Raw genomic sequence first — 23837 nt, forward strand, 5'->3', positions numbered from 1 at the left:
TGCCGATCTGTAGAAGATTATGGAACGATCTTGGCCCCGAGTTTGTTACGCAACGAGCGCGGTTCCGATGCGGTCTGCAGGGTTGTCTTCCGATCGAAATAAAGTGGATACGAGAGCGAGCGGCAATGATGACAGCTGGATAGTCGAATCTCGTAAAACACGTGCACTTTAGTCCAACAGAAGCCAGTCCGGAATCTATGACCGCTGCTGTCGGATCGTTGAAGGAACGCTTGCCGATTATATTTACCTTCACGTGGCTCGCGCGATGGTGGGGTCGTGGCGAGGATGTGAGCGATCGGGACTTGTGGCTGCCGAAGTGCGATCGTGGGCGGAGAGCGGAGGAGAGACGGGGAGATAACAAGCGTTGATGGTTGAGGAAGTGTCAATAATAAATGAAGGACTGAGTGTTTGGACGGCACATGCTATACCAATTATGTCTAAGAATAATTTCGGCTTGCCCGTACCTTGCTGCTGACTGTCGTGGGAGCGCGTACGCGAGCTGACTGTTGTAATGAGTTGTGAGGCCTCCCGTCTTACCATCTGCTCCACCATTGACTTTGTAGGATCTAGGCATCATGTATTCCAGCCCTGTGCGGAAGCAGATCCGTGGTCTTTTCGTGTCTTCACGGGGTACCGGCGGGACAGTGGTGGCGAGCAGATGGTCAGCGCTTTCGCTTCACCATCATGCTAAACGCTTGAGTAGACCTTGGTTACTCACAACGCCGATGCTCTTTCACAAGTGAGAAGCGAATGACGCCAACTGCATGGCAGGTATGGAATCCGTTCTATCCCGTGTCTATCCGACGAACATGGTGATGTCTAAGCATCCGTCTTCTTGCTCTCGGCTTGCACAGTCTCCCTCTCCATACTCGAACCGCCACTGTGCTCACCCTCACCACTCCTCGCCAAAGCAATGCCATGGGTGACAGGGTGCTCCTTAGACCACATCTCCCAGTCCGCCTCACCAATCTGCTCATCAAAGAACTGATCGAGATCCAGTCCATGCATCTCCGCCTCCTCGCTGACCCTCAAATGCATCCCAGGAATATACTTCAGGATCATCAGCAAGATACAGCTGACCACGAAGCTGTAAGCAGAGATCGCGCAGATCTCAGCAAACTGCTTGCCAACTTGGATACCATTGCCGTTCCAGCCACCAGGCGCCAGCGTCACACCATCAAGAGCAGAGATGGCCGAATCAGCGAAGATGCCAGTGAGGAACGAGCCGATCATGCCGCCTATGCCATGGAGCTTGAAGACATAGAGACCTTCATCGATGCGTAGCCAGTCGTTGAGGTTTTGCAGACACGCGCAGACTACAGCAGTCAAGAAGCCAATCAGAGCAGCGGGCCAGCAGCTCACGTAGCCAGCTGCCGGAGTAATGCCGACCAGGCCAGCAATCGCTCCTTCACACGCCCCAACCACGCTGAACTTTCCACCCGTGCGGATGTAGTCGACTAGTACCCATCCTATTGCACCGGTCGAGGCAGCGGTGTTAGTATTGAAGGCAGCATACATAGCTCGGACGGAAGCATTTAGCGCACTCCCTCCATTGAAACCGAACCATCTGTAACATCGTTAGCATGTCCACGTCACACAGTATACAAGATCCCGACGTACCCAAACCAGATGAGCACTGTTCCAAGGAACACCAGAGTAGTATTATGCGGCTTCCCATGACTCTTCTCACCCTTCGTCTTTCTCTTCCCAAGCACGAAAGCATACGCCAGTGCCGCCCACCCTGAAGCAATATGCACTGGCCCTCCACCCGCGAAGTCGAGGGAGGGAAGATTGTAGAGCCAGCCATTGCTGTTCCACGTCCAGCACGCGATAGGGCAGTACACAATCGTCGCCCACCAGAAACCGAAGACAAGGGATGGGATAATCCTGCCGCGCTCAAAGGACCCGCCAATTACAATTTGCACAGTGCAGGCGCAGAACAGCATCTGATAGAGGCAGAATACGATTTCAGGAATCACTGCCGACCCGGGCGATGGCGCGGCTTGCACTTTCATCATCCCGAAGTTGGCCAGGTCGCCAATGAAAGCGTTGGCTGTCCGGCTGTAGGCGAGCGAGTAGCCCCAGAACATCCATTGGAAAGTTGTGACGGCCGCTACCATCAGGGATTGGAAGAGTAGGGAGAGCGAGCTCTTGCGGCGCGCTAGGCCGCCGTATAAAAGACCGATACCTGGGATGATGAGCCAGACGATGAACTGTGAGCAAGAATCAGCTCAATCCATGTTACTGAGCGCAAGTTTGACCTGTTCGTGTGACTTACTCCGCAGAAGATGAGGTAGGTATAGTGGAACTCTAGTCCGGCGTATTGTGCGTTCACGTCCACTGTAGCATTACGACTATTGCCACCCCAAGGATGGGCAGGGTCGAAGGTAGGCTGGGTTTGTTGTCAGTATATCATGATACCCGAGTGCGACAGAGCACACATACCGCTTCAGCCATTATTGCGCTGAATGGGGTTGTAAAGAGTGAGGGGGACAGAGTGCGAAGCGGCTTGAACGCGATCGTCTTCCACGATGATATCTATATCATCTCGTTCACTACCATAGCAGCGTCCGGGCATGCCCGCCCAACGACACCTCCGAGACACCCCGTCGCATACCTGCTTGAACCCAGTGCGCCGAAGTCGTCCGTACTATCGCACAAAGCTTAGCAAGATAACGACACCGTGACTACAGCAAGAAAGTCTCCATTTCATTTCCGCCAAGTTGTCCGGTGAGTCTTGGCCATGCGATTGTGGATCCAGAACCACATGGCATGCGCAGACTACTGGCTCCGAGACGGATATGCAAGCGAAGTGAGGTTGGAATCCACGGGATGTTTTGGCGAAATGAGGTTAGATGGCCGTCGGGTTGAGGACGAGGCTAAAAGCGCGGGCGTTGGAGATGAGAGAGATAAGGATGTCTTGGCGTTTGTTACGTGAGGTGATTGACATGCAGGGGAATCACGTGGGAAATTCTTGAAGTAGACAATGTTGGTAATGTTTTCTGGATCAGACGGCGTTTGACTGGCCGTACAAATACATGTGAAATCGTAAGCATCCGTCCACTACTCGACCCGCTTGACAAGCGCCACTGGGCCTACATAGTCGTGTCTTCCCTTGATGACATAGAAAGCCGTAGCTATGATCAGCGTTCCTCCCAGCATGACGCTGGACCAGTTCATCGTCGCCGCAGTCACAGGCGTCACCAATGGCCAGGTCAAGAAGAAGATGAGTGGTGTTAGAAACGCTAGTGCGAAGATATTGATCGCCAGGCCGAATCTTCCCAACGACCATCTTCGTGCTGGTAGCTTTGGTCCCCGTAGTCGTCGACTGACCAGACAAGCGATCGTGAGGTAGTACGACAGGAGAGTCGCCACCGCACCAAAGGACGTGATGGCGTTGAGCGCTACCGTCGAGCCGATATTGATCAATGAGATCAGAGCAGAGATGAGCAACGAAAGTGCCACCGCAGGCAGTGGGATGTTCCATCTCGAATCGACCTTCGCAAGCCACTTGTGTCCGGGTAGACCTCCATCGCGTGCAAACGACCAGATTTGTCGAGACGAAGCAGCGACTTCGGAGAATGCGCAGCCAGAGAGCATGATAACAACGATGGCAGTCAACACATTCGTCCCCGCATAGGAGTTTGTTGCACTGTAGAAGACAGCAATGAACGGGTAGCCAGTCGGTGTCGCGAGTACCGTGGCAGCATCGCCAATAGTGAAGCAGAGAGTTGTCACCATGATGAAAACTAAGGTGACGTTGAGGAGCACAGAGCCCATGATTGCCTTGGGAAGAGTAGAGGAAGCGTCCCGAGTCTCTTCCGACATGTCTGGCAAGAGGTAAGTATGGTCGATATGTGCGAGTGTACTTGGAGGAGTGAAACTTACGAACTGAGCAGTCGTAGCCGACCTTCCCAAAGTGTAAGCAGACAGTATCTTTCCGGGACTGATGTTTGACTTACGAGCACGGCCATAGGAGCTAGCAGACCGATCATAGAGGAGAGCCCAGTACTAGGCCACCCACCATCGTTCGAAAATTGGAGCAGTACCACATCAGCTGATCCGCGGGGCGCCATAGCCCACAGCGTGCCAATGATGGCGAAGAAGCCGGCGATGTGCAGGACTAGCAGGCCAGCCTCTGCTCCGAGTCAGCTCGCCCTAGAAAGTGACGTTTAGGGACCCGTACCAATGTAAGGCAACTGTGGTGACAAGAACGTAACAAAGCTCACGCAGAAGAACACCACTGCGATAGACAGCAGTGTGCCATGCCATCGTTGATAGACGTAGTCTGGTACATTAAGCACAATCAGGCCTTGAATGATCGTGCCAACGAGGAAGCAAACGCTGGCAAGATACATCTGCCAGCCGATCGCCGTCAGCCATCCTTAAGTATGGTCAGTAAACTGGTTGTGTGCGGCTTAGGTGCTTCGGCGTACCAGAGAAGTAGCTTAGGACTTTCTGGAACTTCGCTGGAGCACTACATGTAGTCAGTAAGGGAGTTGCGATCGTACTGGTGTGGTACGTACAATTCCGAGACCTGTAGAGCGGCAAGATGATCAGCAGCTGCGCCGTCAGGTTCGATGCCTCGAATAGCATACCCAGTGATACCTATCACGAGATTGAGCTATCAGTATGGATTGTCACCATTGCCCAAGAAAGTCTTACTGGCCACCAGCAGTAGGTGATCTGCAATGTCCTCGTCAGCATGATGCCTGATTTCGAGTTCCACAGGGACGACTCACATGCTTGCCATCTCAGCCAAACTAGCATAGACAGCCGTCTGCCCAATTGCGCAAGCAATGAAGCCCCAAAATAGCAGCGCCGTGCCTCCATCCGTGAGCACGAAAGCGAGATAAGTAAGGATACCTTCCCAGCTTGCGATGCATGTTGAGGCAAAGCCGAGCATAGTCAAGAAGTTGAAGTTGCGCTAGATCATGCCATCAGATAGCGGTTCCAAAGAGTGAAGGTATGGTAAATATGGCGTACGCGGAGGACCTGTTGTTTGCCAAGTATATCCATATCATGCTGGTCGGCAGAAGTGCCACGGTACTGCTGTGGTACATGGCCAGAGCGGGCGTCAAGGACTTCAGTTTCCATTAATGCAACTCCGCCATGATTTTTGTCGTTGTCTAGACCGTAGCTAGTCATTGTCAGTCTGCCGTCTGGCAATGCGTATGTCTTCAAAGGTGAGATGAACAAGATTGCCAGTCAGCGAGAGTTAGAGGAATGGGCCGATATGTACTCATAGTTTAGACACGAGGTATTGCAACAGCATTATTGCGCCGACCCCTCGGCACTCGCGTATCACGAGTCTATCATGCGGTGGTATAGATTTAGTGCTGCTAGGCATGCAGGGCAACGTGGTGGTAAGTTTGAGGTTGGGCGGGGACGAAGCCACCTTTGTCCTGATTAGGTGGTGTCATGCAGCCACGAGTCGATACACGTAAAGTCTATCTCACTGTTATTACTCTTTCTTGAAGAGCCACAACGACATCCGCGTTCTGAGCTGGTGATTCAGACCAGTCCCTGTCCTTTAACGATGCATCACCCGTAATGAAGAATAGCGTCTCAGCGACGCTGACGCGCACCCGAGGATAGGGATTCGTCCTCAGCATGCTAATCAATTTTTTCGCCACTTCGTCTCTGATGGTGGGGATTTCCGCGAGTCCTCTGTACACATTTACAGCAGCCAAGATCCTTGGGATATCGTTCGACTTGTGATGAGATTTCTGCACGTTGGAGAGCAGATTCCGCCATTTATAGCCGGATTCTAGAAGTCGCTGAGGTATCTGCATATCGAGTAAGAAGGCAAGGAGACTTAGTGCTGGGTGCGTATTGCCGCCGTTGATGCCCAGGTCCTTCAGTAATTCGGCGAACGTGGACATATGGGTTTGCAATGTGCTGTCGTCTACCGCCGTCAGGCTATCGCAAAGCGCAGCTCGAGATGCAACAAGCAATGGTTCAGCGCCCGTGCCCGCAGAGGACATAGCACCTTCCAGTACCGCAGTCTGCAGCGCCGAGAACCTTCGATGTTCGCGCAAGGGAGTGAGCGCATTGTAGAAGTATCCGTACTTCGACACGCTGGTCAAATCGTCCGCTCTGACGCCAAAGTCGAGATACAGTGCTCGGCACTGCGCAGCCTGCAAGCGTACACGATCTAGCTTTTCCATTGACAAACGAGCCACGTCCGCGTGTAGCAAGTCCCGGTGATCGAGGTGCTCAGTTTGTGTGATAAAGGGGAGCACATCAGAGGCACATACGATGGCCTGTGTTCTGACCAGCGATCCAACGTCTCCCCGCTCGTCGACTGTGTAGTCGTTCATGCTGACGTGTATGGCCCGCGTAATAGTCTGCATAATACTCCAGTCGACGTGAGCTTCTGCAGCACCTTCGATGGCCAGCTGTAATGCTTTGCTACCGACGACTCGCCAGTCCACACTTGGTGCATTCGCGAGGGCCGCTAGTGTGTCTATAGCTAGTGATGCCTTGTCGCCTTGCAAACCACGATCGTACATTGGTGCCAATGCGCCAAGCGCAATGGCACGTCCTGCGCCTCCTAGTGTGCTCTTCACAGAATCAGCGGCGACTTTCTTGCAAAGCATCTGTGCACTCATACAGCCTGGTGCGTGCTCACTTTGCCGTTCCAGAGCGAGTAGTGCTCGCGCCAGGTCCGGTATCTGATGCAAGATTGCGTCTTCTTGTCGAGCCAGTAACCGCTCCGTCATGGTTTCCAGGGTCTCGAAGGGTACAGAGAGCTGCGCACTCGATGACTTCCTGGCTAATGAGCACAATGCTGCAGTGAGCTGAGCAGCGGCAGCAGGCAGCTCTGACTGGATGGTTCGAGCAGAGAAGCTGGCAAGTAAGGTGGGAAGACGTTCGACCGTGGCCCACATCTGCTGATTGTCGACACGAGAATCGGCTCGTACAATGCCGGCCAACGCAAGCACAAGACCATGGAGAGTTTCCACGTCGCCATTGATGGTGTCATCATAGCGGATTATGATCTGCTTTGCGACAGCGTCCGGCGTGCTTGCGCTGGTCAGACGACTTAAGGCCGTAAGTGAGGCCGCCGCTGCATGTCTCGAAAGAACATCTGGTGACCCAATGCCACGCCAGCCCAGCACCCCACCAACAAGAGCCGTCCAGTACATGCCGTGCATCTCAGCTGCTCTGGCAGCAACATGCACCATACCCCTCTTCCGCAAGCCAACAGCCTGATAGTCCACGATCTGCACAAGTGATATACCCTCGTAGACTTTGTTTGGGTGACGTCCTGTAAGCTCCTGTAATGCTGCGGAAGACCCGCGCCTAATATTGCCTGCTGGGTCTAGGCAGGCTGATAAGATGAGCTGTATTGCGACAGCCTGGATGACCGAGGTTTGATCGATGCCAAAGTGCAGCTCTTTGGTAGATACTGCCAGTAGCTCATCTGTCGTATATCGCCTTGACAGAGACCAGATCCCGAAGTTGGCTGCATCACGTACATTCGTGCCAAGACTGCTGCCGGTAGCTGTCCGTTGCTCAAACTGCAATGCTGCAACAAGAGCATTGACAATTTCCGGCAACTGCTCGGGCGATGCAGTCCGCTTGAACAATGTATGGGCGAGTGCGAGAGTGAGACCATGCCACTTCAGCGGATCAGCAGCACGAAAGTCCAACTTGTCGGTATGGCGTGGTAAGTCTTGCTTGAACATATCCAGGATAGCCTGTATCACCTCGTGTCCCATACCAGAGTCAAGCTCCTGGATGATCAAGCTCATTGCTTTCGCGGCAGCATATCTTACGGGTGTATCTCGATCACCGAGCGAGCGGAGCAGATAGTCAATGACATCTTCTAGTACGCTAAAAGAGTCCAGAAAGCTCAGCAAAGCACCACCTGTGGATGCTGATCGCAAAGACAGCAAAACGATGTTGCGGAATATCTTGACAGTCAGCTTCTTCGCAACTGCGTTCGAGGCGAGTGCGCTGTCCTCGACATCAACCAACTGTAAGCATGTTTTGTACATATGAGGTATGAAGTCCGACAAGTCTGCGGATGTAGCTATGCCAGCCAGAAAGTGGAGAGGGCCTAGCCGATGATAGATAGTGACTTGCGTAGCCTGATCATCTTGCCGTAAAGAGCGGAGAGCATGCTCGACTAGAGGCTCTCCAAGCTGAAGCTTCTGCATATCAGGTCGAATAGCTAGACGCACAAGCATTGCTGCTGCCGCATCCTGAGCCTTTGTAGAGCTTGACAAGAAATGCATGCCGACCTGCAGACATCGTGTTGCTAATGGTGGAAGCTTCGCAAGAAGTTGTAAGCTTGGAGTTGACGCATTTGGCGAGTTCTTGTCAGAAATGGTTGCGAGATCAAATGGCGTGAGGAGCAGATGAGAGAGCCAGAGCATGAGGATATAGTCTACTTGCCAAGGGCTCTGCCTCTCGCTGTCCTGCTTGCTGGCCACATTGCGTTCGAGCGCGGCTAGTATTGACTCGAGGTAGCGTGCTTCGTTGTTGAAGAAGCCCACGATGACCTTGTAGCCTCGGACCTTACATAGGGTGTACAAGAGAGTGCACACTGCTTGATCCAATGGTAGATGCTGCTTCGGCCGAGGGCCGTCGTGGGTCTGCAAGTATGCAAGATGGGCAGCTACAATTGGAGGCACAATGTGCTTCAGTCGTGTATCAAGCAGCTGGGGTTCACCCTGGAATGGCTCAATCTGACTGGAGGCATCAGAATCGTGACATGAAGGGCTTGGCATGCTCTTCGTACCAACCTGATGGCATAACCAAGATCTCGCTGCCTGACTTGTGCATGAACAGGTTCATATTCGCCGCCAGCTGCGTTCGATCGCCACAAGATCTTCGGGAGGGCACCTTGCAGGTCAGACAGCAGACCTACGGAGGCCTGGATCAATTTCAGATCCTCATCGTCCTCGGTGCCTTCCATTGGAATTGTTTATAGAAAGTGGTGACGATGTCTGTGCTGATATAATGTCGAGATCAAAGTCGCTAGCCGCGGCGCGTGTGGCAGCCCACTTTACGCGTCCTCCAAGAACTTCTTCCGGTCAGCCTGACATCTGACAGACACACACGAGATGGCACAGGACTACACAGAATGGCTGGCGATCAATGTGCTGAACGAGCAGCAGCTCATCAGCTATCGTTCGTTGAGCCGAGCTTTGAAAGTGCACAGTAATCTGGCTAAGCAGATGCTCTACGATTTCCACCACAAGCAGAACGCAAAGAAGCCTGGATCTGTACATGCTACATACCTCATCACTGGCACGAAGATCAAAGAGGCACCGCTAGCGAATGGAGGGCATAGTCAGCACGATGGCGAGGACACAGTCATGCAGAGCAGTCCACCGTTGCCTAGCAGTTCTGCACCGCAAACCGAAGAACAACATCATGAGCCCATAGAGGTGCGGACGGTCATGCTGGCAAAGGAGGAGCATCTGGAAAATGCCAAAGCGAGTTTCGAGAGCGTCACAGGTATACACATCTACAGCCTGCAGGCCAAGGGTCTCAGCGATGTCCGGGTCCTGACCGAGTGCAATCGGAAAATCGCCGCAGACTATGCTTCGGAAGACCCTTTGGAGGCCTGGAAGCAGTATGGTACGATTCAGAACTCGAATGTGAAGCGAAGGACGCAGCGTCGACAGCCACCGCCACCGCCTGCCGCTACAGCCGGAGCTACTAAAGCAAAAGTTGCGACTACCACAAAACCAGCTCCCCTGGACAAGCAAGCCTCTAAAGAATCGCAAGAGTTAAAGCCAGCGTCGAGACCTACGCTTGCGAAAGCAACACCAGAGCCGAGCAAGAAGCCAGCTACGACGAAACGGCAGAATTCTGACATCTTCAAGTCCTTTGCCAAAGGCAAGACTAAGGAGCAGGAACAAGAATCCCAAAGCTCTGCTGAGCCATCGCCCAAGCCGCCTGCTGAAGACGAACCAATGGCCGACTTCTCAAACGAGGAGAGTGGAGAGGACGTAGACGAAGCTGATGCAATGGAGACGGTTGTGAAAGGCCCAGAAGGCAAGTCGAAGGAAAAACGCGAAGCAGATCTGCAGGCTATGATGGACCAGGAGGATGAGATGATGGACGATGCTGCTGAGGCTGCTCCAGAAGTCGATCAAGATGAGGGAGCTATTGACAAGCCTGACTCACAGACTGCAGAAGAGCCTAAAGAGACAGTGGAGGTCGAGAATGGACGAAGACGTGGCAGAAGACGAGTGATGAAGAAGAAGAATTTCAAGGACGAGGATGGGTATCTTGGTATGTTTGCATCTTATCTGGTTTCGTGAGACTGCACTGACATGCATGCAGTCACGAAGGAAGAAGCAGCCTGGGAGTCCTTCTCAGAAGACGAGCCACCGGCCAAGAAGATCAAGGGTCCGTCTGTCACGACTATGCAACAGCCTAAGCAAGTTGCTGGTGGCAAGAAAGCTGGCAAACCTGGTCAAGGCAATATCATGTCGTTCTTTGGGAAGAAGTGATGGCGGTCACCATCCAGACATGGCCACGTAACAGAAAGACATAACACATAGGAAACGGTAGGGCATCTGCGCAGACAGATCATTCTTGTCTCGGCTACACATACCAATGCTAGCGAACCGCAACTTCGATCCCGGATTGCCATCCCACGTGGGCCCACCCCGGACCGGCCACGTTCCGTTCGGACTTCACCAGTCATATTGGCCGCCCTACCATTCGCTATCTCGTACTTCACCTCTGCCACCCTTGAGCTTTATCATTCGACGTGCTACAGCAGCATCACAAGTTTGCTTCTTTCTTATAGCCACGAGACCACTCGTAACATAAGCCGCTCTCAGCCCTCGAGCTTTCATCCGACAATCTCACTTATATACATCGTACAGTATCCAAACCCTTGACTGACAGAGAATTGATGTCGGTTTCGGTACAATTCAGCCATATCAGATCCGGTCGTTCCTGGATCCCACTGAATTTTGATAATCATAATCCGCAATTATGGACAAGTCGCTTACAGCCACTCTTATTGTCGAAGGAGGAGAGAAGCCAACCTTGACTCGCAAACATACGTCTCTCCTAGAATCTTCCTATCGGAGCGACTCCGTGATGGATAAGAGGGACGTCGTTAATACGGTCCCTCAGGATCCCGGTGTTCGTGTCCTGGAGCTGCACGAATGGAAAGCAGCAGCTGCAAGTCTGGCTGAGTCTTTTGCGGAAGACCACTGCTGCTCTTATTTCGTGAATACACCAGACACAGCCCACTGGACGAAGGAGCAGAAGTGGGACCTCCATGTCCGCATGATGGAGTACATAGTCTATGCTCACCTGCTCAGAGGCCTCGCTGTGACGGCTGGGCCGAATTATGATTGTGTTGGCTTATGGTAGGTTGATATCTCGACTTTCTCGTTGTCTCGTGCTGTGACCTTCACTTTGTGCTCACTGCTTCTAGGATGCCACCAGGAGCCAACATGGACGATCTCCTCACTCTTCTCCGTTCTGGACTCTGGCGCCTCGTCTACCAACTCAGCCGTGAAGGGCGGACACGCTTCTACTCAGAGTTTCTGCCTTTGCTCCATGACACCAAGGCCCGCGTTTTAGGTCCCGAGAAGGACAACGAAAGCTGGTACCTCGTCTACATCGGCACTCTTCCCCCTGGTCGCGGGAAGGGCTATGCGAAGAAAGTCATCGAGTATATTACTGCCAAGGCGGATGTGGCGGGTCAGGTGTGTTATTTGGAGAGTAGTCATGAGGTTAACAGGATCATCTATGGGAAATTGGGGTTTCAGGTTCAAAAGATGATTTATTTGCAGCGGGCGGAGGAGGTTGTGGGTTTGGATATTATGGTTAGAGAGCCTGTGATGAAGAGGAATGAGGGTGATTGAAGAGGGAAAGCGGGCCATGCGTACCCGGTCGGCCATTGACAGGTGCTTTGTCGTTCGCGACACGGACATTAGTTTAGACACTCACTCGTTCTAGAGGTCTAGTGGTCGTGAAGGACTTTGAGTAGTCTTCAATATGCGCAATGAACATTACGTGCCTCTCATGTACCTGTATATGGTCTCTTCGGTACCAGCAAGACGTGCTGAACGTCAACTGGCTCTCCATCCCGTAATGAGTCTAACTCCACTGCGTCGCTATCATCCTCTGAGCTCGAGTCTTTGCGTAATGTAGCAGCATCGACAGTAGTGCCCTCGTCTTCGTCGGACGAATCTGCATCGTCTTTCTTGACGTGATAAGGCTCCGAAAGCCGACACTCAAATCCCTCCTCGATTCCGCATATGAGTAGGTATACGTACTCGACAACGACTGGAACCCAAATCGTGACAGAGATGACTTGACCAAGCGACCAAGAGCCATCACCAATGACTTTAAGGTACCCAGCATACTGAACCAGGAGGACTATATTGATGGTCACAATACCGACTTCCGCCAGGAACGGAACGATCTTGTAGCAAGCGTCCAAGATCAAGAGCAGTGCTTTGTGGATCTCGATATTCCGCATGTATGTCCATAGCCGGATGCTCGCGCTTCGTGTCCATGTGTAGATGGGTGTAATCACATTGCTTCGCACCACAGTGCCTGATTTGTTCAACCAAGCGGGACATTTCTTCAGTATCGCATCTGCCCAGTCTTCTGCTTTGTATGTCGATTCTCGGGAGAATCTGCGCATGTTTGTCTGTGCGTCATCTAATCTGTGCTTGGCGTCATTTGGGATCCGAGACCAGAGTTGATGCCAACCCTGCTCTAACCAGACTGTCGGTTTGTCATGGCGTAAGAGGAGTAGCTGTTTCACGTGAACGAACAGATTCACATGCTTCTCCTCCTTGTTATTGTCCCTTGCTTGTATATCTCGAAACTTCTTCGGCTGTTCGGCGAACAAGAAAGCCAAGACTATCAACGGGAAAATCAGACCTCGTACGTCTGCGTTGAATCCATCGATACTATACTGATCGCTCGGTAAACAGGTCCAAGTAGGATTGATCGGCTCGGTCGTGCCACACTCTGGTAGCAGATAGCCGTTGGTAAAGGTGATTTGATCCGCACGAGGTTGATGGACGTTCGTATATATCCATAAAGTCATCGAGACCGCTGTGCATGCTCCAGATATCCCAAGAAGGAACCATGATAGATTTCTTGTTTTGCGGAGTACCAGCAGATTTAGCACGATAGGGTACATGCCGGATAGCGCTACCGTTGATATGAAGCTGATGTTATTCCACAAATCCTGCCATGATGAGACGTTGAGATATGCCGCATCACCGACTGCCAAAATGGCGGCCAAAGATACTGCCAGTACGAAGAATGTTTGCGTTTCTGGAACTCCACAAGAGCGGCATTCAGAGCGACAGCTTGTCGGGATTGACGGATCTTTCTTTGGTGACGTTTGGCCTGGCTCCACCTTGTGCCTTTGCTGGTGTCGCTGGAATGATACAGAAAGCGAGCTGTAAAGTGCACGACTGCAATAGCAGCACTGTTCAAAGTTCCGATTACCCAGCCAGTAAGGAAGATCGTGATCTGGATCAAGTATGCGATGATCATTCCAACGCCTCCTAAGTCCTGATTGATCGTGCCAGCAACACCATCGCATAGTGATCCGTTGACCAGAAAGTGCGGGACAAATGTGCCTATCCTCCAATTATCGTTCAAGGTCAATGAAGTGATGTTGTCACAGTCCACACCGCCGGAAGCCTGGCAATACGCTTTGGTACAATTGTTAATGCCTGCCCACTGGTCTGGATCAGTCAAGTTGAGATCAGGCTTGGCCACGATTCCGTATCTATGCATCAGTCCGGAGGCATCATCCTCGTAGTATGTACTTTCTGAGGTCCGATTGTACTTCGGAACCATATCTGACAAGATGTTCTGCCCATATGCTTTGGCGACGAGCGGTAACACCAGACAATTGTATAGAGTGTACGTTGCGTTCTCGTCTGTCCAAAGCAGACTCGGATTCTCGTAACAGGCATGCGTACAGTTTTTGTTGCCGTTGCCGTTGATGATGCATCCTTGCTCGAGCAGTATCATCGAAACAGAACCTGTGGTAGAATCCGAGTCCGTGGTGTTGAGATAAACGCCAGAAGGGGAGTTGTACATGACCAAATCCTGCCGTATGGTGGTAATCGCTTGAGCGAACCCGAACCACTCCGTCGGAAGTCCACTATTGGTGATACTACTGTTGTAGATACTTATCGACATTGTATGAGTGTCTTCGCGATGACGGAGGAGACCAGGTCAGAAAGAACTCCCTCTTCGGGTGGCAGTCAGGATCGCCATCAGTACGCTAAGAAGGCGGCCAATGTTATCACGACATTGTGATCATGATATATTTGTAACGGGCTAGGAGCTGGATCATGGATGAGGCGAGTTATCGACGTCACATGAGGTATATCTTGGCCCCCAAATAAGTCGAGCTTAATTTGTTGATGCAGTGGCGCGCGGTTCGGAAACAATAACATCAGACAATAGCACTCGATACATTTATCCCGACAAGATTATCACACCCTAGCTTTATGCAGCTTCACCTTCACCCCATCAGCAGGCCACATCGCTAGACCAATGCCCTTTCTCATCTTCGTCATTTGCTCTCGGTCTACAGCCCTCACTGCATCATACCGTTGAAGCAGTCTGACTAGGACATAGCTCGTCTCGACAAGCGCGAACTGCTGTCCTAAGCAGATGCGAGGTCCACCACTCTACGAAATATGTGTTAGTTATGAGCGACCTCACTCATGCGAGCCGAGGACTTACGAAAGGTACGAATTGCCAAGAAAAAGGGAGCCTTCGCTCCCATCGTCCAGGGTTGAACAGCAAAGCATCTTTGCCCCACAGGTCCTTCCGTCGATGCATCGTGTATATCGAGTAAAGCACATTAGTGTTCTTGCGAACAGCTATAGGAGATCTCCTGCTGGCCCCTCCACCTACCGGCAAGGTCGTGTCTCTGACTGCCACCCTAGCGTTGAAAGGCACGACTGGGTTGAGTCTGAGGACTTCGTTGATGAAATGCTGAAGTGGTCGACAAGCTTTCAGCTGGGCGAACGTCATCGACTCATCGCCATTTGCACCGAATTCGGACAGTACGACCTGACGCAGTCTCACAAATACTTCCTGGTGAAGTGTAAGTCGGATCATGCACCATGCCAGTAGGGCCGCTGTCGTGTCTCGGCCTACAGGGCGTAGTCAGCATGGGTATTACAGAACGAGTATGACTTCCCAACTGACCTGCGAACAGTATAGCTAGGGTCTGGTTGCGCAACTCGGTACGATCTCGGGTCTGGTTTGCCAATGCAGACAGAAGGTAGTCCTTTTTGCTCTTCTGCTCGACGTCAACGCTCTTCAGCGCAATCCCCACGAAATGCTCTGTGAATTTGTGCACGTTGGCAACTGCTTGACGGAACTTTCGCTCGTTGCCTAGCCAGGATAAAGCTTGCAATTGTATACGCTGCTGGAGGCCCCCACCGAGAACTTCGAAGTCTTCTGCAAACTGCTCTGAACTAGCTTCTGAAGCCAAAGCCTCGACCTTCGAAAAGTCCATCGAACTTCCAGACTTGGCTTTCTGAACAAAAGCCTGCTGGGAATTTACCGACTCTCCAAACAGGAAGTCAGTAGCAGTGTCTAGGGTGAGATTATAGAAGAGCGGTAGTAGGTCAGTATCTCCACAGATTCCGCCGTCCGTTGCTCCTTCTCCTTCGATTGCTTCGAAAAGGCTTTGCACCGCTTTCTCGGTCGCTTGCAGATCGTTGATATTATCTCGTGAGAACTGTGGTCTAAAAAGCTCCCGAGAGTGCTTCCAGAACGGCCCTGCGAACAGAATTAGAAACCAGAAAGACCGTATCCTTCGATAAGGTTGGCAACTACCATCGCTCGAGAAGATGCTTCTCCCAAGCACAGGCGCTAATGCTTTGTAACGGCGCTCGCCCGTTTCGAAGTCTCCAAACTGTGTGGCGAGCAAGGCCTGGATGTTGGCAGGATCCATTGTGCCCACGATCGACGTCCCTGTGAAGCCCATGCTGGCGAATGTGGGTCTGCGCTCGAAGTCGGGGCTCAAGATGTCGTCCATGATGTCCTCACCTGATCGACGACAATTGATGAGTCGCCAGAGACGCTGCAGTACTGCGAAGTACGACGTGTAGAGATTGGGAGCATCCTCGCAATTGTGCTCCAGAGCAAATCGACGAAAACGTCGTTCTCGAAGCTGATATGCTGTAGCTCGGTATACGATGAACAGAGCTATTACTGTGGCCACCAAGAGTAGTGCCATGCTGACTGCGTTATTCTCACACTCTTCATTGACATATTTCTGGGCATCGCTGCGACCTTATGCTTTCCCACGCGGATACTGATATGAAATGCAAGCACCACTCCGTTGTATGTTCATCGTACATGACATCATCTCAATTAATGTGGCTTGTCGACCAGACCAATCTCAGCTGCTCTTGAGTCCACACACGGCACACTTCAGCGCTTCGCAATTGAATTCGATTTTGAGCACTTTCAGCGAGTCCAAGAAGCTGACGGCTCTGTTCCGCTTGACTGCAGTCGAATGCGCAAGACGCCTCCTATATCCTTGTCCTATGCGACGTCACTCCGGGAACGGTCCCTTGAGTTCTCTCCGTGCCCGTCCAGACGACAACAGAGCGACATGCTCAGTTGAAAATGGAAGATTGATAGTAACGCCAACCTATGGACATCTACCGATACTCAGGAAGTCATGATTAAGCTCGTTATGAGGGTCACTCGTGACTCTCTAACTCAATCTATGACACCACTCAAGCTCGTCCAAGCTACCGAAGCCGGTCTCAGTAACAACGGACATGCGCTGTCCATCATTTTGCATAGCTGCAAGCAATTTGCAATCTGCGTCAGTGGACTATGCTTCAGAGTGGCTGGTGTGCCTAAGGTCATCCTCTCTGCTACAACATGGCCGACGGCCAGGGCGGCGAGCCAGCTTGACTACCATACAGCAAGAGAGCTCAGAGCATGATTTCATCCAGCTTCAATCAGACCTAGATCTGGTGTAAGCAATCGAATTGTCGCTACGACAGGAATTAACAGACCTGCTCGATATACTTGACTCCTACGAATACGCCATCAGCGTCCTCATGATCCTCGCATTCTCCAAATTCTTCGTTGTCGTCGTCTAGACACGTTAGGCAGGTGACAACAACATCAGTATAAATGTTACCGATCAAGCTCGGAAGCTCACGTTTGGCCAGGGCAACGAGATGGTCTTTGATGGACGCCGGTCTTCTCACAAGCTTGCGTCTCAGCTCATCCAAGCTGAGACCCAGAGCTTGGCCAGCACCCTGCACTTGGCCATCCTCACCATGCAGCACGAAAGAGGACCACAATCCGACTTCTAGCAGACAGATACCAAGGCTGTAGATATCGTGCTGCATGTTATGTGCTTCCTGTGGATAGGGACCTTGCCTCTCCGGGTGACGATAGATGTTCTTCTCCCAGGCATCGTCCCCTCGTAGGTATGTCTTGCCATCTGCACTTCGGATCTGCTCGAAGCCAATGAGATAGCAGCTTCCTAGGTCCGACTGCGGGGAGTCAAGGAAATTTAGGAAGTTCTCGGGCCGTACGTTTTTGTGCACGAAGTCCAGTGTATGGACGTAATTGATTGAGGTGGCGAGCCTTTTCGCTAAGCTGATCCGATCGCTCAACGAATGGGCCGCAGGTGCTTGCAAAAGCTGTCGCAGCGTGCATGGTATAGCTGGCGAAGGTGTGAGGAAAACTATAGCAAAGGACGTCAGTCTGCTGCTGTTGGCCAACATCTTGACAACTCCATGGCATTTGAGCACTCCCGAATGCTGACGGATCTACGCATCGCAGCTTCGAAGCGAGTCGCCGAATGTCTTGCGCAGTCAGGCCGACGTATTGATCTTGCGGACAAGGTATTGTGTCAACGACGAAAGTTGAGCTGGTACCAGAGCTGTGTCGCCTTAGCCATACTGCAGCAGAATATGGTATGTTTATCGGAGAGATGCCATTCATGCCGTCTGAAGGGAGGAAGATGCCGGATTCGTCGGCCGTAGCTGGTAATATTGCTGACCGGATCTGCTTGGCAGTCTTCAGAAGTCTCCGGACTTCTGGTCTCGTTGCATCAACTTCAATCTTGAGGCATTGATCAATCGACGGATCTGCTATCCGCATGATCAGATACCACGAAGGATCGAACATTCTCTGCCACTTCGCAAGGTCGTAGATGAGGCCGTCAAGGAATGGTTTGACGGAGACATATTTCCAGCGTTTGACTCGTAATCTCTGGTCAAGCTCGAGATCGGCTCGTCTTCGCTTCTTGACCAGTCGCTGGATCTTGTGCGACGCTGCTTTGAGTTTGCCATCGAGAATTGTGATGATCGCAACTTGATGTCGTTGATGTTCCTCACCAAGGCTTGCATGGACACGCCTAGTGAATCCGAGTTGCATAGCGCTTCTTCTCCAATAACTCTGTACCTCGACTATTCGTTCTTCGATCTGCGCTCTGGCATGCTTCAAGTCCTGGCATAGTTCGACTAGCCCATGGCCGTGCCTTCCTGATTAGTACAGACAGCATCGCAACGAGATGAACTATTTCGCGACGTACTTCAGTGCCGCAGACACGACGGCTACGACAGCCCCAATCTCCATTTTCCTGCAGCTTGTCTTTGGCTTTCAGTCTAAAACCGTCGTAGAGTGACGATGTTACCTAGGGTCTTCTGTCATTCCCCCGATTGAGCCCTTTATTGCATGAACACCTCATACGTCTGGTCATCAATGATGGAGATTGTACAACTTGCTAAGCTCGACGCCGAAGGCTCCTCAGACGGGCTTACCACACGGCACAAGTATCGGACCACCGCAAGATGGGGCTATGGTAGCGTAGAAAAGGAGGCCGTATGGAAGAGGGTGTCGGCCGTCGGCAGTGGTGGCTTTGGCACGGTGTACAAGGAAGAAGCTGTCTCGGGTGAGATGGTTGGAGCATTAAGAGCCGTCAAGAGTATATACAAGCCTTTGCTCCGACGTGCAGGTACGATCAACTATGAGAGAGAATTGGAGGCAGTGGCGAGGTTTTCTCAGCAGAAGGCTAATCATCTGTGTCTGCCCTTGTTGAGCCGGCCTGTCCGTTGATATCGACTTGTGAGCAGTATGAGCTTTTCTTCGTGCTGTCATATGGATGGTATGACACCCCGAACGCCGTCCTGGTTGTCATGGAGTTTGTGCAGCACGGGGATCTTCAGCAACACCTGAGCTCGCCTTTACCGGAGCCAGAGGTACAGCAGATCATTAGACAGACTCTACAAGGATTGGAATACATGCATGACCTGGGGTATGCTCACAGAGATCTCAAGCCGCAGGTGAGTGGAAGCATGTGCGAGGTGTCACGCCCGTAGATGTGCCAGAACTAATGGCCTGTTGCAGAACATGCTCGTCTTCAGCAAGGCACCGCATTGGCGGATTAAACTTGCTGATTTTGGCTTGAATAAACGAATTGTGGAAAATGCCACGTTCTTGCGAACCGATGCTGGCACACCAGCCTTCAAAGCGCCAGAGATCTTTGGCTTTGCCTGCGACGACGAAGGGCTCATCCGATGACGAGGCGAAGGACTCGTATACAAATGCCATTGATATTTGGGCGGTGGGAATCATTTCGTTCCTGCTGCTTACCGGTCAGACACCATTCCCAGCACTACAGCCCAGCATACTGAGACGATATACTCTTGGCAAACAGCATTACCAGTCTGGCTCTTGTCGGAACGCGGTGTCGACGATCAAGGCTGTGCGCTGATCAAGAGCTTCTTGGCAGCCAGAGCCGACCTTCGACCCAGTAGTCCCACAAGTTTGGAACATATCTGGCTTGGAGGTGCTACCGTTTCTCACAATGAGTCCAGCTTGACAGCGTCACAAGACCCGGGTCCTGTACAAATAAGCGAAAGCAGCCCTTACGGATCCCCGAGCTTGAACCCAGTCAAATCGACTGACTCCGCTCGGTGGATTATACAAGACAGCGCGTATGGTATCTCGAGGAGTATTCCAGCAATGACAGCCACTCCTGCCTTGCCGAGTCTTTGCGGTCGCGTTCAAAACACGGCGACGACATTGGAGACACGACCGATGAACCCAGTATCACCCGGCATAATGAGCTCGAAGGAGTGAAATCGGAGCAATGGCAAGCTAAATTGGATCAAGCCATCTCGGGAACGCCAACGGAGATCGATCAGCAAGAGCTGCGGCATCAAAAGGTGATGCGTGACCGCGCCCAAATAATGGCTAAACAGCTGTACAAGCAACAGAATCGAACGCCGCCACTGGAGCTCGGGCCCGCTGAAGCTGCCAGTATTCTTAAAGGCGCAAGACTGTCGACAAGCTCGCAGATCAAAATTGAGCAGGAGGCGCAGCGCTGTGTCGACATCGAAGAGGCGGCACGCAAGCTTGTCCAAGAGCACCAGGCTGCGGTGGCCAAGGACTTGGAGCGGGCTAAGTACCGCGAAGACTTCAAGGCCCAATACCAGCAGCAGAAGGCAGAGAGGGAAAGTGGTAGTGCTCGGCAATCGATACCTAGTCGCGGGCATAGATTGACGGATAAACGGGCCGGGCTCAACGACTTGCTCGACGACTCGGATGACGATGAGCAGACTGCCAGGATTTGACGTCAAATGGCCCAGCTTGACACTGGCCTCGCAAGCGTGGACAAGAGAAAGCGCAGCGAAGATCGTGCAAAGCTCATGGCTACCGCTGAAAAGAATGTCAGCCACCGTATGCGCCAGATGGACTTGAAGGGCCATTCAAAGGATATCGAACAGAAAGATCGCACGCGCGAAGTGAAGAGGAAAGCTGTCGCTGGCATAGAACCTGACTTGTGGCGGCGGGAGATGAGCTCATTAGGCTCGCCGGCGGACGCGCTTGCGACACAGAGAGACGAAGAGCCTAAGCTGTGGGCGCCGGAATCCATCAAAAGCGCCGTCCTCTCCACGGATATGGAAAGCAGAGAAGTCAATCTCGCGCAGCCATTTGCAGATAGCGACAGGCGCGTTCGCTCTCCGAACCTACATGGTCAATCTACCAGTACACTCGACACGTTCAAGAAAGCACCAGGGCGTATGACGGGAAGATAGTGGCAGGGCACCACAGTCAAAGAAAACGCGCAAGGCTTCAACCGTCAGTATCGGTTGCACAGATCCCCGCAGATAATGTCTCGGATCTAGCGCTCCAAGGTATGTCGTCGAGCCAAGGCGTAGTGATCCCCGTGCCATGCTTCTGGAGAGACGAGACACACCACATCATCTGGACGTAGGTCTAAAATACTATCAGCTTGGACACAAGACATGCAACTTTGATGTGCATCCTTGAGACGGCCAGCTTGGCCAACAGCGTGTCTCGTTCAAGCGCTGGACGGCAGTCGGTTCAAGTAGCTGAGTGGTCCATCCCTACGTAGAGGCCCAAAGCCTCGCATGAAGACTTGGTTCACAGGCTCATTCCAGATAGTAGAGCAGCGAGACATTGTCGAGCATCCGCAAATGGAAATCGTCGATTTAGGAGACGTACTTGTAGCAGAGAAGAGTAGAGATATATTCACACAATGGCTAAATATTTTAGCAGATACAAAGTACAAGCGCTCGAATGCCGGAGGTGCTCGGTTCTGCTCTTCGTGGCAGGGGCCGGCAATGCTATTGGTACAGCGTATAAATGGGTTTCATCTACTCGTTGATCTTCGCGAGGATTCTGCAGTTATTGTAAGCAAAGGTGTCCTAAACGTGATGGTCATGTAGGAAACGTACTCTGAATCCCTAAACAGCGAGAACTCGTCCTCGCCAACTTTGATCGGGCTGCCACCATACTGCATTTCTGATTAGCCCCCGATATCTGACACTCATCGTTTCCCATTGTTGCCGGAAGCCTACCTGGGGAATCAACACTTTATCACCAGCCGAGACACCCATCGGTATCCTGTTGCCCTTCTTGTCCATCAGACCGGGTCCTACTGCCAACACATTTGCCTGGTTGAGCTCCTTTTGTGCGCTTTCGGGGAGGAAGATGCCGCCGGCTGTCTTTGCCTCAGCCTTTACTCGTTGTACGAGGACGCGGTCGAGGAGAGGTGCGAGCGATTTGATGGATCGGAGGGCGGTCGTCTGTAAAGTGTTAGTACTTGGTAGGCAGTTATTCCAGATTGCGAGGTGGCGCGGACATACCATCTTGGCTATGGTGTGAGTAATTGGTGGAAGAAGATGTCGGTAATGCGCTAGGATGGTTGGACGATTGTTCGATGTGTTGTAATGGTTGCGAAGGGGAATGAACAATAATGTTTCGGAAGCTCACACGAGCTTGGCCGGTGCTCACCCCCGAAGTCGAGGCCGAGAAATATCTATTGTCTGGTCTGCCGAGAGGTACAGTCCGCCGTAGTCCAATCCAGACGACAACCTCCTCGCCTCTATCCCGATGACCATGTTTTTGACACCGGCATGCGTCGCAAATACCGGCGATACCTTCGATACAACCCATGAGGTGAATCGAGAGGACACTACGACCGGTGGAGTAGGTGAAACGACGCGTAACAACTACTTCCGCGAAGTTCAGTTCAGTCCCGATGGCACGAGTATAGTGACCTTGAACAATGACCAGACCCTTCGCACCTTCATCTTACCTCCAGATCTACTCGATGACGGCGAGAAGCCTCGTCAACTACAAGAGTATGCTGCATTTAGGTCACCAGCAAGCATACATAGCTACGCCATACATCCAGCCTACGCCCTTCAGGACCCCTCAACCACCTTAGTCCTTCACGCAGCCACAGATCAGCCATTATCCTTACGTAATTCTCTGGACTACTCGACGATAGCGGCAAAGTACAACAATACATGTCCAACGACGGAAGCTCATCTCAGCTCCTATAGTCTTGCTTTCACTAAGGATGGTGGCCACTTTATCTCAGGTGGCAACAACCAGCTCTCTCTCTTCGACTGCTACCAAGGTTACTCCGATGCTATCACTACCCATCGTCTGGCTCCCGGTCGCAAAGCACGGAAGCTCTTTGGCGATCAACCTCTGGGTTGCAAAGGCATCGTCTCCGCTCTTGCTATCAGCGATGAAGGCATGCTTGCTGCTGGCACGACCGAGCGGGAGATCGGACTGTTCCCAGACGAAGGGCGTAGTGGATGCCTAGTCTCGTTCTCGCTTGCAAACAAAGCAATACTTCCAGAGGACGAGCCAGTGCTGCAAGGCACGGGCATCACGCATTTGAAGTGGAGTCCTGATAGCAATTACCTGGTCATTGCTGAACGTCAGAGCGACTGCATACATGTCTATGACATTCGCAACACAATCAGACGAGTCTCGTGGTTGAGTGGAAGGAAAGCTAAGACGACTCAGAGGCTGGGCTTCGATGTTATGCCTACGAGTGATGGGTTCGAGGTCTGGGCTGGTGGTAATGACGGTGCAGTGAGGATGTGGAAGGACGCTGGGAAGGTAGAGGGTGAGCAAGTACCCGATGCTGAGATGAAGATGCATGGTGGTGAGTTGACCTTGTATTTCGTCGCAAGATTGAGCTAACTTTGTCCTAGACGCTGTGGCGAGTACTGTGTGGCATCCCAATGGCGCTGTCCTTGCGACTTGCTCTGGGCAGAGACGCCAGGGTTCGAATTTGAGATACGACAGTGATGTTGAAGCAGAAACGGCGAGCTCGACCACAAATCTGGACAGGATGCAGCGTGACAACTCACTCGCCATCTGGACCGTCGCATCTACTACCTGAGAAGCGAAAGACCTTGAGCCCGGACGAAATATGTTCTGGTGATACAGACATCATGCAAATCATGCACTATCTTACATACACCTCCGTGCTCACATCATCGTTCATTCCTCATGACTCGTCAATCATCAGCCAT

At 52.1% G+C, this 23837-nt stretch overlaps 12 protein-coding genes across 12 annotated transcripts; 5 read left to right on the top strand and 7 right to left on the bottom strand.

Moving 5' to 3' along the window:
* Positions 1–819: 819 nt before the first annotated feature.
* On the bottom strand, positions 820–2457 carry LTS14_001760 (uncharacterized protein; the record flags this gene model as incomplete). Its single annotated transcript, XM_064834468.1, has 4 exons — positions 820–1567; positions 1621–2213; positions 2279–2392; positions 2446–2457. 4 exons carry the CDS (start codon positions 2455–2457, stop codon positions 820–822), a joined length of 1467 nt encoding a protein of 488 aa, XP_064698332.1.
* Positions 2458–3063: 606 nt separating this feature from the next.
* Positions 3064–3995, bottom strand: LTS14_001761 (uncharacterized protein; the record flags this gene model as incomplete). Its single annotated transcript, XM_064834469.1, has 3 exons — positions 3064–3830; positions 3889–3910; positions 3963–3995. The coding sequence occupies 3 exons, from the start codon at positions 3993–3995 to the stop codon at positions 3064–3066; spliced, it is 822 nt and encodes a 273-aa protein (XP_064698333.1).
* Positions 3996–5450: 1455 nt separating this feature from the next.
* On the bottom strand, positions 5451–8929 carry LTS14_001762 (uncharacterized protein; the record flags this gene model as incomplete). The annotated part of the gene is made up of 2 exons (XM_064834470.1): positions 5451–8703; positions 8757–8929. 2 exons carry the CDS (start codon positions 8927–8929, stop codon positions 5451–5453), a joined length of 3426 nt encoding a protein of 1141 aa, XP_064698334.1.
* Positions 8930–9077: 148 nt separating this feature from the next.
* LTS14_001763 (uncharacterized protein) lies at positions 9078–10478 on the top strand (the record flags this gene model as incomplete). The annotated part of the gene is made up of 2 exons (XM_064834471.1): positions 9078–10257; positions 10309–10478. The coding sequence occupies 2 exons, from the start codon at positions 9078–9080 to the stop codon at positions 10476–10478; spliced, it is 1350 nt and encodes a 449-aa protein (XP_064698335.1).
* Positions 10479–10971: 493 nt separating this feature from the next.
* Positions 10972–11855, top strand: LTS14_001764 (uncharacterized protein; the record flags this gene model as incomplete). The annotated part of the gene is made up of 2 exons (XM_064834472.1): positions 10972–11354; positions 11423–11855. 2 exons carry the CDS (start codon positions 10972–10974, stop codon positions 11853–11855), a joined length of 816 nt encoding a protein of 271 aa, XP_064698336.1.
* Positions 11856–12013: 158 nt separating this feature from the next.
* On the bottom strand, positions 12014–13054 carry LTS14_001765 (uncharacterized protein; the record flags this gene model as incomplete). Its single annotated transcript, XM_064834473.1, has 1 exon — positions 12014–13054. The coding sequence occupies one exon, from the start codon at positions 13052–13054 to the stop codon at positions 12014–12016; it is 1041 nt and encodes a 346-aa protein (XP_064698337.1).
* Positions 13055–13161: 107 nt separating this feature from the next.
* On the bottom strand, positions 13162–14169 carry LTS14_001766 (uncharacterized protein; the record flags this gene model as incomplete). Its single annotated transcript, XM_064834474.1, has 1 exon — positions 13162–14169. One exon carries the CDS (start codon positions 14167–14169, stop codon positions 13162–13164), a length of 1008 nt encoding a protein of 335 aa, XP_064698338.1.
* Positions 14170–14468: 299 nt separating this feature from the next.
* Positions 14469–16231, bottom strand: LTS14_001767 (uncharacterized protein; the record flags this gene model as incomplete). Its single annotated transcript, XM_064834475.1, has 3 exons — positions 14469–14666; positions 14722–15137; positions 15193–16231. The coding sequence occupies 3 exons, from the start codon at positions 16229–16231 to the stop codon at positions 14469–14471; spliced, it is 1653 nt and encodes a 550-aa protein (XP_064698339.1).
* Positions 16232–17018: 787 nt separating this feature from the next.
* LTS14_001768 (uncharacterized protein) lies at positions 17019–18606 on the bottom strand (the record flags this gene model as incomplete). The annotated part of the gene is made up of 3 exons (XM_064834476.1): positions 17019–17710; positions 17904–18508; positions 18563–18606. 3 exons carry the CDS (start codon positions 18604–18606, stop codon positions 17019–17021), a joined length of 1341 nt encoding a protein of 446 aa, XP_064698340.1.
* Positions 18607–18735: 129 nt separating this feature from the next.
* Positions 18736–19551, top strand: LTS14_001769 (uncharacterized protein; the record flags this gene model as incomplete). Its single annotated transcript, XM_064834477.1, has 3 exons — positions 18736–19077; positions 19104–19313; positions 19378–19551. 3 exons carry the CDS (start codon positions 18736–18738, stop codon positions 19549–19551), a joined length of 726 nt encoding a protein of 241 aa, XP_064698341.1.
* A 671-nt stretch (positions 19552–20222) lies between these two features.
* On the top strand, positions 20223–20606 carry EIS1_1 (Eisosome assembly protein; the record flags this gene model as incomplete). The annotated part of the gene is made up of 1 exon (XM_064834478.1): positions 20223–20606. One exon carries the CDS (start codon positions 20223–20225, stop codon positions 20604–20606), a length of 384 nt encoding a protein of 127 aa, XP_064698342.1.
* Positions 20607–22398: 1792 nt separating this feature from the next.
* LTS14_001771 (uncharacterized protein) lies at positions 22399–23704 on the top strand (the record flags this gene model as incomplete). The annotated part of the gene is made up of 2 exons (XM_064834479.1): positions 22399–23464; positions 23514–23704. The coding sequence occupies 2 exons, from the start codon at positions 22399–22401 to the stop codon at positions 23702–23704; spliced, it is 1257 nt and encodes a 418-aa protein (XP_064698343.1).
* Between the last annotated feature and the right edge of the window lie 133 nt (positions 23705–23837).

Source organism: Recurvomyces mirabilis (assembly GCF_035927965.1).
Source record: "Recurvomyces mirabilis strain CCFEE 5264 chromosome Unknown scaffold_3, whole genome shotgun sequence".
In the NCBI taxonomy this organism is placed as follows: Eukaryota; Fungi; Ascomycota; class Dothideomycetes; order Mycosphaerellales; family Teratosphaeriaceae; genus Recurvomyces; species Recurvomyces mirabilis.